Here is a 16,395-nt window from a genome sequence, read left to right on the forward strand (position 1 = left end):
CCTCTCAATCTCCAGACATGAAGCGCCAACCATCCTGGGTCTGGGTGATGAAGCTGTCCCTGTGACAACAGGCCTTCCCTGAGGGGAATTCGCCACGGGGAATCGATCGACAGATAGAGGAGTTCCGGGAACCAGTTTTTTCTTGGCCACCAAGGAGCTATCAGTAACACTGTTGCCCTTTCAGCTCGGATCTTTTGAAGTACCCTGGGAATGATCAGAATTGGCGGGAAGGTGTAGTGTTGTCCTTGAGGCCACTGAGACATCAGAGTATCTACGCCCTCCACCTCTGGTGTCACATATCTGGGAAAAAAATCTGTTTACCTGGTGGTTGAGGTTGGTGGCAAATAAGTCCACTTTGACTCTGCCAAAGTGTCTCACTATTTTCTGAAAGGCCATTGGGTGAAGCTTTCATTCTCTCTAATGTACCTGCTGTCTGCTGAGCCAATCCGCTTGGCAGCTGTACTCCCTCTTGAGGTACTTTGGAGGATTGAGTCAACATGTGTTTCTGCCCACTGAAACAGTAGGGCTGCTTCCTTCTGTAGTTGTGGGGAGCGTGTGCCTGACAATTCAAATGAGGTTTGGCTGACAGGTTGTCTGTCCTGACCAGCACCGCCCGCAATTGCCTGATCTCTGCGAAATGCCTGAGGGCCAGCTGAACTGCACGAAGTTCCAGGAGATTGATTGGAAGAGCTGACTCCTGTGGTGACCATGTCCCTTGTATCATCTGGCCATCACAAATGGCTCCCCAGCCTGTTAGGCTGGAATCTGAGGTGATCAGGGTCTGTGGAGTGTCCTGGAATGGCACTCCCTTTAGAAGATTGGGTTCTTGCATTCACCACAGAAGAGAGCGACAGACTGCTGGTGACAGTGTCACCTTCCAGTGGCGCCTGGCCACAATGTTGCTCTGAAAGGGTAGAAGCGCCCACTGGAATGGTTGAGAGTGATGACGGGTCCATGGTGTAGTTTGATAGGTTGAGACCATCCACCCAAGATGCCTGCCAGGTGCATAAAGTCCGCCGATGGCAAAGTTAGAAGTTGTGTTACAGCTGTGATTATCTTGTCCACTATGTCTTGTGCTAATGATATGACTGCTTGCTGTGAGTCTATGGTGACCCCCAAATGGAAAATGCGGTGGGTTGGAAAAGCTGGCTCTTGGTGTGGTTGATGAGGAATCTGAGATCCTTCCGGCATGCCAGGGTGATGTGGAGATCTTCCCAAGCCTTGTGGAGCAAAGGAGCACAGGAGACTGGAGCAGAAAGTAGTCTAGGTAAGGAAAGACATGGACCCCCTGTGTCCTGAGGTGTGCCACCAGAGCAACCATGATCTTCAGACGCCAGACCGAAGGGCATGACCCTGTACTGGAAATGATCCTCCCCCACCGCAAACTGGAGGTAACGTCTGTGAGGTGGAAAAACAGGGACATGTAGAGAGGCCTCCTTCAGGTCGATAGATGAGAGGAAATCTCCCTTTCTCTATGCCTCCTTGACTGACAGCAAAGTCTCCATGTGGAACCTGCGGTATTTGATGTACTGATTTAAGGTCTTCCAATCGAATACCACCCTGAAAGATCCATCTTTTTTTGTGATGGTGAAGAATATAGAGTAGATTCCTGAAAACCACTCACCTATTGGGACAGGTTCTATTGCCCCAATATGCAAGAGGTGGGCAATCACTTGTAGGGTCCTTTCCTGTTTGTCTGGAGATGTTGAGAGGGGAGAGGGGATGAACTTGGTTGGAGGAAGGGAGGTAAATTCCAGCCTCAGTCCAAATCGGAGGGTGTGCAGTACCCATTGGTCTGAAGACGTGTTCCTCCAGCAGTGGGCAAAGTGTTGAAGGCGTCCTCCCACCTGAGGGACCCTGGCATCAGAACTGATCCTTATCCCCTTGAGATTGGGATCCAAAACCCGATCTGTTGGGGAAAGGTTGCTTTAGTAAATTGATGATGGGAGTGTCCACCAGTGGGACCTTGAGTTGGTCCATGATGTGTTGTTCCAACGTACAGTATTTGTTGGCTGTTGCAACAGATTTCTTGAACTGCAGTGGGACATCAAATTCGGACTTGATCACTTAAGGTGGTAGTGATGGAAGTTTTAGTACCTTTGACTTGGGTTTCGGGTCTGGTCACACAGCTGAAATTCTAGATGCTGAAGGAGCTGGAGGATCTTCTGGGGAATTTAGGTTAAGAGCTTCCATTGCCTTGCACAGGAGTGGAAGGAAATGAGCGTCCTGGAAAATCCTATTGGTTACTATCTCCTCCGACTCCAAATCTCCACTCCATTCTTCTTCATCAAGGACAATCAGCTTGTTGTCTGGATCCATTGTTGCCTCCTTCGTAAGTTGCGGATGTCTGCCTTGTGATGTCAGGCTTAGGTGGGCAACACAGCCAGTTCCAGACAAGACTGTTCGGAGTTAAAGACAGAGTGAAGCAGTTAATTGACAGCACTTGGCAGAAACGCCCAAGGTCAGGCTGCAGCTGTAACAGATAAGAGAAGCAGCAATAAAAAGGCTTCAATGAGCACACAGTGGTGTGGGGGTAATAGGAAAGCATTATAGAGTTGGTTGGTGAGCAAGAGACGGAGCACGGTGTGAAACCAGTAAAGTTTTGTTTTCTTAAAGACGTGGCTGATGGTCTATTATTTCGGTCGGCGACTGGCACTGATAAGCAAGCTAAAACGCTACTGGACTCTACTGGTTATACTGGTAAATTGGTGCTGCACTCTACAAGGGTTATGGGCCCAGTTCCAAACCAGTAACACCCAGTTAAAACCAGTGAGCAAGCTTGAGCTACGCCAGACAACCGAAGGAAGCTGAGCCGGAGAGCTGGTGAGCTGTGGGAGAGCGGCAAAGCAGAGATAGAGAACCGTGTTGCCTGGAAACCAAAGTGATAAGAGGTCTGCAAGAATGACTGGAGTAACTTTGGCTGGCATTCCACTGGAACGTCTCTCTGAACGAAATTACTCATGCTGGTGGCTGCGGATGCAAGCCTATCTAAACAGAGAAGATTTATGGCAGGTAATTGACCAACAACCCCCCTCCGTTCCACCACCTGCTGAATGGCTACGCTTGGATGAAAGAGTGAAGTCATTAATTATCTTGGCTGTTGGAGACTCGCAACTACTGCTTCTAAGAGGTAAAGAGACTGCTAAAGAAATGTGGACTGCTTTAAGAGCATATTATGTTCAAGAAACAGCTAGCAGTAGAATAAGTCTTGCGAGAAAACTATACAGAATGCAGCTAACTGACGAAGTAACTATGTCAGAACACTTAATGAACATTACAAGCCTGTTTGTAGAATTACAAGAAAGGGGAGTGGAACACTCTGAAACGCAGCAGATCTATATCACTCTTTCAACACTTAATGACTCTTGGAATCCTGTTATCAGCGCACTTGAAGCGATGCCCGATGCTGGACTTTCGTTTCGATATGTTGCAGACAAACTAAAGCAAGAGTGGGAGAGAAGAAAAGAAACAAAACAAAGGCAAGAGGGATGGAACGAAAGGAGTGAAAGAAAAGAAAAGACTAAGATAAAGGCTTTTGGGACTAAAGCTTGTTACAACTGCGGCTCCTTGCATCATTTAAGGCGGGACTGTGACTTACTGAGAAGGAGGAGGGACGGAAGAAAACCCTCACACGTGCAGTTGGTGAGTGCAAAGACAAAGAATGAAAAAGACTTTGTTAACAGAGACAATAGTTTGTGGGTCCTGGACTCAGGTTCCACCCATTCACTGATAAAAGATAAAAGTCTATTTAAAACAATGGTGCCAGCTAATGAAGACGTGAGTTTAGCTGATGGCACTAAACAACAGGTGATGGGTAAGGGTACTGTACAGTTATGTGCTTTACAAACAATAATGACAAATGTTTTATTTGTGCCTAATTTAACTAACAACATTCTGTCAGTTTCAAAACTATTGCAAATGAATTATAGTGAGTAATTTAGTAACAAGAAATGTGAAATAATGAAAAAGGGAAAGGTGTGTTTACAAGGAAGTCTGGTGAAATCATTGTTTTACCTTAGACCAGGCGCCATGAGGCGTGGTGGTACTATACATAAAACAGAAATAAGAAACAGCATAACCATGTCCACACAGACACTCCCGTTAGCGGCCCCAAGGGCTTTTACTGCAAACATAACTGCAATGGATGAGCGTCTGAAGGAGCCCTCTTGCTTTAATGACATAAGAGATTTGCCAGAGCATGAACAGAGCAATTGGTTCTCTGCTATGCAAGAGGAGCTTGAGGCTATAAACAAGAATAACACGTGGACATTAGGTGATTTGCCTCCTGACAGGAAAGCCATCGGGTGCAAGTGGGTCTTTAAAAAGAAAAGAGCTAGCACAGGAAAGGTGCAGCGATACAGGGCACGCCTGGTAGCAAAGGGTTACACGCAGAGATATGGCACTGATTACGATGAGGTATTTGCGCCAGTAATTAAGCATGAATCAATGAGACTGATGTTGAAACTGGCTGCAGTGAGAGGTATGCAAGTGTTCCACTATGACATCAGTACTGCATTTTTACATGGCACGTTACACGAAGATATTTATATGGAACAACCCCCAGGATTTGTTATAGAGCCAGGCAAGGTGCGTAAGCTTCATAAGTCGTTGTATGGACTGAAACAAAGTGCCAGATGCTGGAACATTAAAATAGATGAAGTGTTACAATCCATGGGATTCAAAAAATGTATTGCAGATGCATGTGTATACGTTAAAAACCAGGAAAACAACCAAACGTTTTGTACTGTCTATGTTGATGACATCCTGTACCTGTTCAATAACAATAAGGATGAGGAATTATTTTATGACACCTTGACAAAACACGTGGACACTAAAAGATTGGGTGCAGTTCAGCATTATTTAGGCACTGACATTAAACGGCATGAGGACGGTAGTTTTACTCTAAGCCAAGGAAGTAAAATAGCGCAGCTGTTGGAAGCCTCTGATATGTTAGAATGTAAGCCAGTGAAAACACCAATGACTGTAGGTTTCCAACAGGAAGCAACTGACACACTATACGAGAAGCCTGAACTATATAGACAACTCATTGGAAAATTGCAATATTTAGTGAAGGTCACAAGACCTGACATATGTAATGCTGTTGGGATACTCAGTAGAAGGGTAGAAAGTCCCTCTGAACGTGATTGGCAAGGACTAAAACGGGTGATGAGATACCTGAAAGGCACCAATAACAGGGGTATAAGGCTGACCACACAGAAAACAGATGGCATAGAATGTTACGTTGATGCAGACCATGCAGGAGACCCGTCTAGCCGAAAATCCACATCTGGTATGGTTGTGCTCCTGCATGGATCTGTTATTGACTGGCACAGCAGAAGACAAGCAGTCGTAGCTATTTCAAGCTCTGAAGCAGAATACGTGAGCTTATCCACTGCTTGTAACGAACTTACGCGGTTTGCGCATCTGTTACAGGAAATACACATGGAAATAAAGATCCCGATTAGAGTGTTTGAGGATAATCAGACATGCATCAGAATGGCTATGTCAGAATCACACACAAAGAGAACTAAACACATAAGCGTACGCTATCACCATGTTCGTGAGTGCGTGCAACAGGGATTCATTGAGCTGCAATACTGCAATACAGACCAAATGCTAGCAGATATTATGACAAAGCCTGTGACTGAAGAAAAGTATAAACGAATGTTGGAATTGCTTAACATGCCTGAAGACTGTACAAATGTAAAAATGTAAAGCAATGTAACTTTGAAAACTGTATACTTGTACACGCAATGGATTGTAACTTGCAATGTCTGTCTGGAAGGTGGGGGCTGTCAGGCTTAGGTGGGCAACACAGCCAGTTCCAGACAAGACTGTTCGGAGTTAAAGACAGAGTGAAGCAGTTAATTGACAGCACTTGGCAGAAACGCCCAAGGTCAGGCTGCAGCTGTAACAGATAAGAGAAGCAGCAATAAAAAGGCTTCAATGAGCACACAGTGGTGTGGGGGTAATAGGAAAGCATTATAGAGTTGGTTGGTGAGCAAGAGACGGAGCACGGTGTGAAACCAGTAAAGTTTTGTTTTCTTAAAGACGTGGCTGATGGTCTATTATTTCGGTCGGCGACTGGCACTGATAAGCAAGCTAAAACGCTACTGGACTCTACTGGTTATACTGGTAAATTGGTGCTGCACTCTACATGTTGAGGCGGCATAAGGGTCAGGTGATGTACTGCCCAATGGTTGGAGCACGTTTGAAGAAGAGTAGACTGTAATACTGCCCTGCACCACTTGTGCCCTTGAAGATGGCTGAGTGGGTGCTGCGGCTGGTGTGTTCTGTGTGGATTGGTGTGCAGTAGCCACTGAGAAAAATCTCTGGCTAGATCCATTAGGAGGGAATCTCTCAGCTGGTCCTTTAATTGTTGTAACGTGCACTGACAGCTGCAACTGTAGAGGTTGCACATGAGAGCAGGGTAGGATGTGCGCCTCCCCCTGAATTTGGAGATCTTGATGCGAAGAAGGGGAAACTATTGATGCTTCCCCCCTAGCCCCCTGAAGCGCTTGGGGCAATGTAGCTGTCTCAAGAAAGTCTGTAAAATCCTCAGGAGAGGATGATGAAGAAAAAATATCACCTATGGTGGGCTGGAGCTGGGTGCCTTCCTCCTCAGATAGGGATTCCTGGTCTCTCTGTGACCTGGAGATAGTGCCATGAGCATCCTTCCCTGCAGTCCCCTGTGGATTATCAGGCAGTTGTGACTGGTTCTCCTATTTTTCTTGGGAGCCAGTCCTTGTGAAGCCACCCTGCCCACCACAGTACACGCCTCAGCCACCTCATGCCTGCTGGAAGAGGGGTGGGCTCTGGTTGCCTCTGTCTGAGGTTCCATAGAATATAAAGGCCCTAAGGCCTGCTCCGATAATGGTGGCAGCGCGACATCCATTCTAATGGGAGGCTGGAGTAACTTGGGTTTCTTTAGTGGATTTTCCTATTTTTGTGTTGCTTTCCCCAAGGAAGCAAACCACGCAGCGGGTCTTATAGGGGCTGAGATGATAGACAGGACAAGTACTGATGTGCTGTGGGGGGAGGACACGCTTCCCCCATAGCTGGAGCGTCCCGCTGAGGCCTTCCGCGGCAAGAATATAGAGAGGAGGTGCGAGTCCGCCACAGGCGTCCCCGCTCATACCAGGAATGGAGGAAGCCGCTGGGAGTTTAACAGTAAGAAAGGCACTGGTGTGTCTAAGAGACGAGGCTGGCGGGGTGCGATCCAATGACGAACAACGAAACGTTCTCAAAGAAAAAACAGAGGGGGTTTCGTGGTTGGTTAGTGCCGCCGTAAAGCCTGGGTGGAACTTAAAACTACAAACCCCCCTTTTTTAAAAAAAAAGGAGACACACACGGGGAATACACTAAAGGAAGGAAGGGAAAACACGAACACACAATAGAATAACACCAAACTATACAGGCCTGAACACAGAGAGGAGCGAAATCAACCGTTCTTGGTGCAAGGCAAAAGAGAACTGAAGTAAGGAGCTGTGCTGAGCAGGAAGTCCTTGTAAAAAAATCCATTAGCACTCTTCTGCCTTCAACCACTAGGTGGAGCTAGCTACCTACCTGAGATCAGCTTTTCCATGCACAGGAAAAAGACCATCCACAGAACAGCCAACAAAGAGCACAAAAAACACTGCAAACAGAAGAGCACATCAGCAAGGTCTCTTGTTGAAGGTATCAGAACCCAAAGGAGAAAAAATCAGACTGGCAGCAGGAAAAAGTAGGGTGTGGCCTTGGAGACATCCAAACACTCAAAGAGAAATACCTTTCATGACAAGACCAACAGTTCCTTCTCCCTTGGGTGTGACATGTCTCCAAGTGGGATGTTCTGTAGCTAACTATGAATGGGTGGGTAAAAAGGCTGCCTAAATCTATGGAAGGATGTGCTGTAGCACTCTTCTACTGAAGCCAGCCTTAGCCTAGGCACACAAATCTATTTTATAAAGTTTTGTAAACATGCTGGAGCTAGCCCATGTGGCATCCTTGCACACTTCATGAAGGTCTCAACCTTATAAACTTGCATTTGAAGTTACAGTAGTCCTCGGTGGATCACTGAAAGGAATCCCTTTCAGAAGATAACATTCTTGAGGCCACCAATATATTGAGACTCTGAATGATGCTGGTACCAGAACCTAAAAATGACAATTGTTTGCAATGGCTGTCTGGTAAGGAAGGAGCACCCATTGTAGGGGACGAGAATGGTGTTGTCTCCATGGTGTTATTTGAATGGCTGACACAAGCGAGCCGAGCCTTTGGTGAGGTACACAATGTTGCTGTTCTTGCTGTCAACAGCGACTGTGCTGCTTCTCTCATCTTTATTATTTGATTGGGGACAGAGAAATTTAACCTACTCTCACATAGAGAAGAGCATCCAGTGCTGAAGACACTAAAGACAGCTTTTTTTTTTTGTTCACTAGAAAACCATGAGTCTCCAGACACTTCAACATTCTTTGGACATCTCAAATCACTAATATGTGGGAGACTGATTTAATAAATTGTTCAGGTATGTATAAATGTGGATACCTTAGAAGAGCAGGCGGGCTACTAGAGTAACCTTGATATTTGTAACACCCAAGGTGCTAATGCCAGGCCAAATGGGAGTGCCCAATACGGAAAGTGGTGCCCTCTATAAGCAAACCTGATGTTTTCTGTGACCTGGGTGAACTGGAATGTGGAGGCATGTCTATGCAAAATCTCATGTAAACCCATTGTTGAGAAATATGAGGTTAATTATGGCTCACTAGGAGCCGTTCTTCCAACCAAAAAGGTGGAGTGAATGCCAAAGGCCTCTTCTGATGTGACAAGTCCAATGGCATGAACCTGGAGGCGATGATCTATGGCAGGGATCTTTTACCCCATAGACCACTTGAACATTTTTGAGGGTCTTGGTGGACCACCTAGTGACTTTTATGCATGTTGTAGCAATTGTAACGTGCTGTACTAGATGCTGTATCATTTTAAATTGTATTTTATTGGTTATTTTATTTCTTATACATTGTATTTTATGGGATAGATGAAAGAAAACAAGTTGAGCTTGAATCATGGGGAGATGGAAGCACTGTGGATAAGTGGTTTCTGTATCTGAGAAACTGATCAATTGCCTGCCCTGGATGGAGTTGCACTACCCCTGAAGGAATAGGTATACAGTCTGGGGTGCTTCTGGATCCAGTTATGTCACTGGATGCCCAGGATAGAAGTGTCTTTCATCAGCTGTACCTGATGAGGCAACTACAACCATTCCTGGAGGGGAAGAGCTTGACCACAGTAGTTCAAGCACTGGTGACTTCAAGATTGGATTACTGCAATGCACTCTGTGTAGGGCTTCCCTTGCACTTGACCCGGAACCTGCAGTTAGTGCACAATGCTGCAGGCACATTGCTGACAGTAGTGAGGCCCTGTCAGCATATAACATCTCTGTTCAGGGATCTGGACTGGTTGCTGATTTTTTACCAGACCAATTTCAAGGTGTTACTATTGTTATATTCACTAATATGCAAAAAACCTTGCGGTTTAAGAATGTACCCATAGCCCACAGATATTTCTACCAAACTTTAAAAAGTAGGGAAATTGGGCAGCTATAGTGAATGCACCAGGGGAGCAGGAGACCTGACCTCATCTCTGAGATATTGTACTGCCCTACAAATTGGTCAAAATGCAAACACAATTTGAGTTGGTCTTTCACAGTCCAATCCACTTCCTGTGTAGCTTGGAAGAATTTGGTAACATGTGCCTCTGAGCATATGGTGAGTGGTGGCAATACCTGCCATCTCCAAAGATGGAGAATTACATTTTTCTGTGTTTGTTGGTGTTCTTCTTACTTTGCTTCATTCCTGTGTTACTATTGTTTCTACAGAGAATCTATAATAGAAAATTTTCTCTCTAGAAACCTGTGTCAAATTTATTTACCAACCCAAATTGTGTTTGCGTTTTGACAAATTTGTAGGGCAGTACAATAGCTATAGCTGCCCAATTTCCCTGCTTATTAAAGTTTGAAAGAAATATCTACAGGCTATAGGTAAGTTCTTTTTTATTATTATTATTTTATTTATTTATTTTTATTCAACATAAAGTAGAAAGACATAATGTTCCAATTCGATTATATAAAGGCATTAGAAAAAAGGATATGGGACAAACAAAAGGAAACATCAAGGAAAGGGGAAAAATAAAAAAAGATAAATAATATAGGTGATCATTAAGGTTAACTTCTTACACCTTCACATTTTAAGCATAGTAATATAACAGTTTCCTATATTAAGGTAAATAAATTAAATGGAGCTATTTCATCTATCACTTTGCCATTCCAGAATTGTATAAATAAAGCCCATTTCTCTACAAATTTATTTTGATGGTTATAATCCACCACATTTCTATTATAAGTCATTTTTATCATTAATACCGTCTCCCAAGTTTTTTTCAACCAATCCATCAATATTGGGGGTTTTCTTCCATTTCTTCACGATACATATTTTTGCCACTGTAAGCAAAGTTGCTACTAATTGAAAATCTACATTAATAATTTCTTCACGAAATAAGCACAGAAGAATTGTTTTAGGATTTTTTGATATTTTAACCTGTTTTATTATGCTGTACACCGCCCTGGGAGCTTATTGCTATAGGGCGGTCTAAAAATGTAATAAAATAAATAAAAATAAATATCGTTTGACCTGTAATATCCTGTATTATATCTAAAATTTCGTTCCAAAAAGGTTTTATTTTAACACAGCTCCAAAATAGATGTATAAAGTCTGCCTTACTTCTTCTACATCTCCAACAGTACATATTTTGATTAAATATTTTGCTTAATCTATGTGGTGTTAAGTACCATTGATAAACTGCTTTAAAAATTTTTCTTTCAAATTACTATTTGATAATGTAGTTGGAATATTCTTAAACAACCAAATCCACTCTTCTTCTGATATTGATAGATTAAATTCCTCTAGATCTCTGTTCCATTTTTTTGTATGTTGAGTGTAATTGTTGCATACTTGATGAGGAGAGGATTTGATATATTTTAGAAGTAGCATTCTTTTTCTCTGACTGTAATAAAAAAATCTCAAAAGCAGTAGGACGTGGATTTCTGTATTTTGTTTTTATTTGTTCTACTATATGCCTTAATTGAAAAAATTGAAATAATGGAGGCCTCTTATTATTCAAGGTTGCAGCTGCATTTTCATAAGAAATAATAAATCCTTGTTTAAATCAGTCACTATACTTAAGCAGTTTTCCCCATGTATGAATTAATAGTTTGTCGTAATTGATTGTTTACAAATTAGTTTTTCAAGATTGAAGTCAGAGGGGAGAAACCTGGTGCCAGCTTTTTTACACAATTAATCCATACGTTGAATACCGTGTTTGTAGATGTAAGTAAATTCTGTTTAGACCTTATTGTTTTTGGCTTAACCTGTAATAACTCCTGTAGTTTTCTCCTGTACGTTCCTTGGTCCGCCTTTAATAAGATACTATTGCAATCTTCAAACCATTCTGAAATTAACGATAATTTGACTGCTTGGTAATATCTAATAATGTTGGGTACTCCCAGTCCTCCGTTACTAATTTTTTGATACAGATGTTCATTTGCTGTTCTACTTGGCTTGTTTGACCAGATAAATTTTGATATTTTTTTCTGTAATTGAACAAGTTTGTGGTTTTGTATTTCTAAAAAAATGGGAAAAATTACAACTGTCATGGCTAGGAAAAATAGCAGCTATATCCAGGATGATCCTACGTAAGATTTTATTTATTTTTATGACCTTACTGTTAGAAATAGGCTATAGGTAAGTTCTTAAACCGCAAGGTTTTTTGTCTATTAGTGAATTTCTCTGCTTTTTAATCTGGGAGGAAAGAAATGGGATCCTGTGCAAGCTTGCTGAGAATGGATTGATCATTTGCATGCTTATTGTTCAGTAGGATTTACTCCCCTGCAATCAAGCTTAGGATAGGTGAAACTGACCACAGAGGATGGGAAGGGGGGGAGAAGGAGGAGGGAGGGGAGGACAGGCAGAGGTGGATGGGAGCAGGAAGGAGGGGGAGGGAGGAGAAGGACAGGTTTGATCATTTGCATGTTTATTGAGTTCAGTGGGATTTACTTCTGTAAAATCATGCTTAGGATAGGTAAAACTGACCATGGGGGAGGAGCAGGAGGAGGGGAGAGGAAGGAGGGGGAGGGGAGAGGAGGGGGAGGGGCTATGGAGGGCAGGTTTGATCATTTGCATGCTTATTGAGTTCAAAGGAAGGGTGAAATAGGTTCGAACTTTATTAGCATATTTATCAAGGACAACCAATTTCTCTTTAATCCAATATATCATTAATCCAGATTAATCAAGACAAGGAAAGCCCATCCACAGTAAGATGGGGGCAACTCCACCAAGCCTGCCCCCTGTAACTGCCATCAATCCAGCAACTATGGAGCAACATTGACTGTCTTCTAATAGATGGAGAGTAGAGCACTCAAGTGTTCTAGGTTACTCAATGGCAACAAATAGCAAAAATATTAAACATGTATTTTACTTACAGGTATTTCAATCCTTGCTTTAAGTGTCAGATCTTTCTTTACATTCTGTACCTGAAGAACTGGTCCAGTTAAGATATTTGTTCCTGCACTGCTGCAATCCACAGCATATACAGGAAGATCTGGAGCTCCTGAAAACTAATACAATCAAATCATAAATCAGAGTTTTCATATCAACATGTGGCATAAAGCAGGGACTGGGAACTTTTTTCAGCTTGAGGGCTGAATTTCCTCATAGTCAAGGTTTCCAGGGGCTGCATGTCACTGATGGGTGGGTTCGGAGATTAAAGGTATGGCCAGAGGGAAAAAGTAGGCACAGCTAGGGACAAATAGTAATAGATGTGACTCTTACCTTACCTTTGTACAGTAGGCTACACTACACACACACATATATATCCCATCTTCTATCCATGTAAGCAGAAGCATTATCACAATTCAAGGAAACATTTAAGCCAGGAAAAAGCACGAGGAGAGCAAGAAGAAGGACCAGTGAGAGGTGTGGCAGCCTGGGGAGAGTCCCAAGCACCAGACAACATAATTTTTATTGTGATTTTCATGACTGCCTATTAAAGATGCTGTTTTGACACACTTAAAGAATATATTTATAAATCAGGATTATTCAAGTCTGTATGTATTCTTTCTGATGGATGCATAACATATTTTGTTTAATGGCTTGGAATACAGTGCCACACCAGAGAAAAGGGCAATTACAGTACTTCCTGTATTACAATTAATTAATTTAATCTAAAGTCATTAAATAAGTAATAGCAAAAATATGATCAAGGGTTTAAATACAAAAACAGAACTCTGCTAATTTTAATTACACAATAACTTGCAAAATATGACCATAGTAGAACTGTGGTTTAAGTTAATTATGGCATATTTAAAATTAACCTGATATAATCAAAGCATTTGATAAATGGAATTATGGTTTTCAGTAAAAATGAGAAACTGCCAGAGGGTGACATCCACTGGTGTCAGCCCTCCTGTGCAATAGACTTCCACTTACACAAATGGTACTTCCCCTTTCTCTCCTCACCTCACCCCCTACAGGACCCCCAAATCCTCCCCAGAGGGTTGAGGGGCTCTCTAGAGATGGGGGGCTGCAGAAGGGGAGAGAGGAAGAGGAAGGCACAATGCATTCACTGATATGACACTGGATCTCACCCAGAGTTTTTGCAGAGAGGAGAAGGATATCACTGAATGGTAATATCTCACTCACAGCTAGACAAATGTGCAATGTACTTTGTTTAAACTGTTTTTAATGTTGTATTTTCAATTGTTGGAGATCTGGGATCTTAAAGTGAAAGATGGGTAATAAATTAAAACAAAACAATCGTAACAATGATGTGTGACTTGTAATATAATACTATTACTTAATTGCTTATATTATTTAGGAACTATGCAATCAATGGGTTCTATCCAATGCTATGAGTGCAGAGTTCCACTCGCGCAATGGGATTTCACCTTCCTCTCCCTGAGAGCCCTCTGAAGCAGATTTTGAGGATGTGTGGGAGTTTGCAGGAAAGAGGATAGGAAAGTTCTACTGCACAAGCAAATGTCTGCTGCCTTAACAGAACTGCAGAGTTGGATATGACCCATTAAAAACAAAACAAATGATACCGCTGCCCATAGGATTACAGTTCCAGATTGTTATGCTTTTATTCCCATTGTATGAAAGAAAGTATTTGTTTTGTTATGTGGCCTCCTTGAAGTGTATTTCAAATACTAAGTCAAGAACACATTGGCACATAAGGAAACTACCACTGTACTTATCAGTGAACATTCTTCTTAAGGAATGGTGAACAGCTAGCATGGGAATAAGCCTTTCCTCTGGGACCAGGAAGGCAATCTTCAATTCAGTTCTGGAGAAGGAGGTGCCTTTCCCATCAGCCCCTGATGTCCAAAATGTAGTTTAACCTACCATAAAACCAATGGTAGCAGCACTTAACTTGGATGCAAATTGTTTTTTAATGGGTGCTGTCCAATGTTATTTTTACTCTTCTGTTATTAATAGTAACCCATGATTTCATGAGAGAATGGTCACAATTTATCTTCAAGGGCTGGAAATTGAAATAACAGAATTTTCTATACTGCCTTTTTCTGGAATATGACAATGACATGACCAATGACACTGTTATATTTTTAAAGAACAACAGAAGCTGTTCACCTACCTTACAATGAACAATTAGTTTTGGTTGTGCTGTTATGTTGCCTACTTCATCCAGCACTTCAACCTGGAAAGGAAATGCTGTTCCATTTTCAATTTTCAATATGTCAGAATCTGGTTTGACATTTAGCTGCCATGGGGGGCCTGTTGAGTTTACAAACTGGAGTTTAGCTTGCTTTCATGAATGCTGAAATGTTCAAAACACAGTCTACCAAGATAATTTTGAAGAAGCTAGTAGAAACAAACAGTGGTTAAGGTGTTGGACTACGACCTGGGAGACCAGGGTTCAACTCTCCACACAGCCATGAAGCTCACTGGGTGACCTTGGGCCAGTCACTGCCTCTCAGCCTCAGATGAAGGCAATGGTAAACCCCCTCTGAATACCGCTTACCATGAAAACCCTATTCATAGGGTTGCCCATAAGTCGGAATTGACTTGAAGGCAGTCCTTTTTATACAATAAGTGTTAAATAATTTCCAATTTTTTATTTTATGGAACTGAAATAAAATATAGTTTAGCTGCATGGAAGGTAACGTTAATAGTCTCACTGTTGAAAGCATAAACAGGATGACTGACTGGAAAAACTCAAAAAAGTTCAAGTCCCAAATAACCTCCCTTTCCTAAATACAAATCAAAGTTCATTAACAGTTAAAGAGAAACTGTTTTTGAGCAATACCTACTGTTATGAGACCACATCATGTCACATTTAATTATGGCTCCATAACAGACCCCCTTTTTATAATTTAAACTTTTAAAACACTTCAGCAAATGCTTTCTCTATTTTTTTTTAATTTCAGAATTCATAAACCACTCTATATTCAAAGAATACCTGAGTGGAGTACAGAAACAGAAAAAAAAAGATACAGATAATAAAACAGCACCAGAACATAAACCAGCATGAATTAAAAACTGCAGAAATAAACAGACTGATTTGGAAAGGCTTTAAGGGAAAAGAAAAGTCTTCCACAAACATCTAACACATAACAATCTGAGGGCTTGCTTTACTTCTAAGGGAAGAGAATTCCAGAGAACCGGGATCACAACATTACCACAAGAGCATGTGGCACCATCAACAAATCTTCATTCACAGATCTAAGAGGTGGTTTCTCAAATGGTCCAGAACTGCGTAGGGTTCTATTCACCATCTTGAACCTAGCTTGGTAGCCAATTGGCAGCTACAAGTTGTCAAGAACACGCCTCGAGAACATCTGAGCAGACATTTTTACACTAGCTGCAACTTCTGGACAAAATTCAAGGGCAGCCCCATGTAAAGTACATTACAGTAATCAAGTAAATATTTAAATATTTCACTTACCTGGTAGAAGTTTAATTTTCAAAACCTGGGATTCCTCCTTTAGACCAGGAAGAGTAACCTTCAGATTGAAGTTCTATTGAAAAACATAATTTTAAAGATTAGTGTAGAATAATGTCCATTGCATTTGCTGATTTAGTTTTCACAGCAATTATAACTTTTTTTCTGGGAAAGGAAAGTACAGTAGGGCCCCACTCATATGGCGGGTTACGTTGCCATATGCCAAAAAGCGAAAACCACTGAAAAGCAGAACTCATTGAATAGAATGGTGTGCGACGCCCGAAAACCACCTTAAAAGTGGAACAAGCGCCGTATGAGTGGGGCTTTAGTCTAATTTTGTCTAACTGAGACTGCCGCATTAGCGAAGTGTCGTAAAGCGGGGCCCTACTGTACTTAAAATGT

General features: G+C 42.1%; 1 protein-coding gene across 4 annotated transcripts in view; it reads right to left on the bottom strand.

Moving 5' to 3' along the window:
- SMCHD1 (structural maintenance of chromosomes flexible hinge domain containing 1) overlaps positions 1 to 16,395 on the bottom strand; it is a 238,696-nt gene that overhangs the window by 90,805 nt on the left and 131,496 nt on the right. For all 4 annotated transcript variants that reach the window (XM_061596291.1, XM_061596298.1, XM_061596308.1 and 1 more), the window contains 3 exons: positions 15,997 to 16,069; positions 14,686 to 14,825; positions 12,515 to 12,649 (listed from right to left, as the gene is read on the bottom strand). In XM_061596291.1, coding sequence (XP_061452275.1) covers positions 12,515 to 12,649; positions 14,686 to 14,825; positions 15,997 to 16,069 — 348 coding nt within the window. The remainder of the gene's footprint in view (positions 1 to 12,514; positions 12,650 to 14,685; positions 14,826 to 15,996; positions 16,070 to 16,395) is intronic.

The sequence above is a fragment of the Rhineura floridana genome, chromosome 1, assembly GCF_030035675.1.
Source record: "Rhineura floridana isolate rRhiFlo1 chromosome 1, rRhiFlo1.hap2, whole genome shotgun sequence".
NCBI lineage: Eukaryota > Metazoa > Chordata > Lepidosauria > Squamata > Rhineuridae > Rhineura > Rhineura floridana.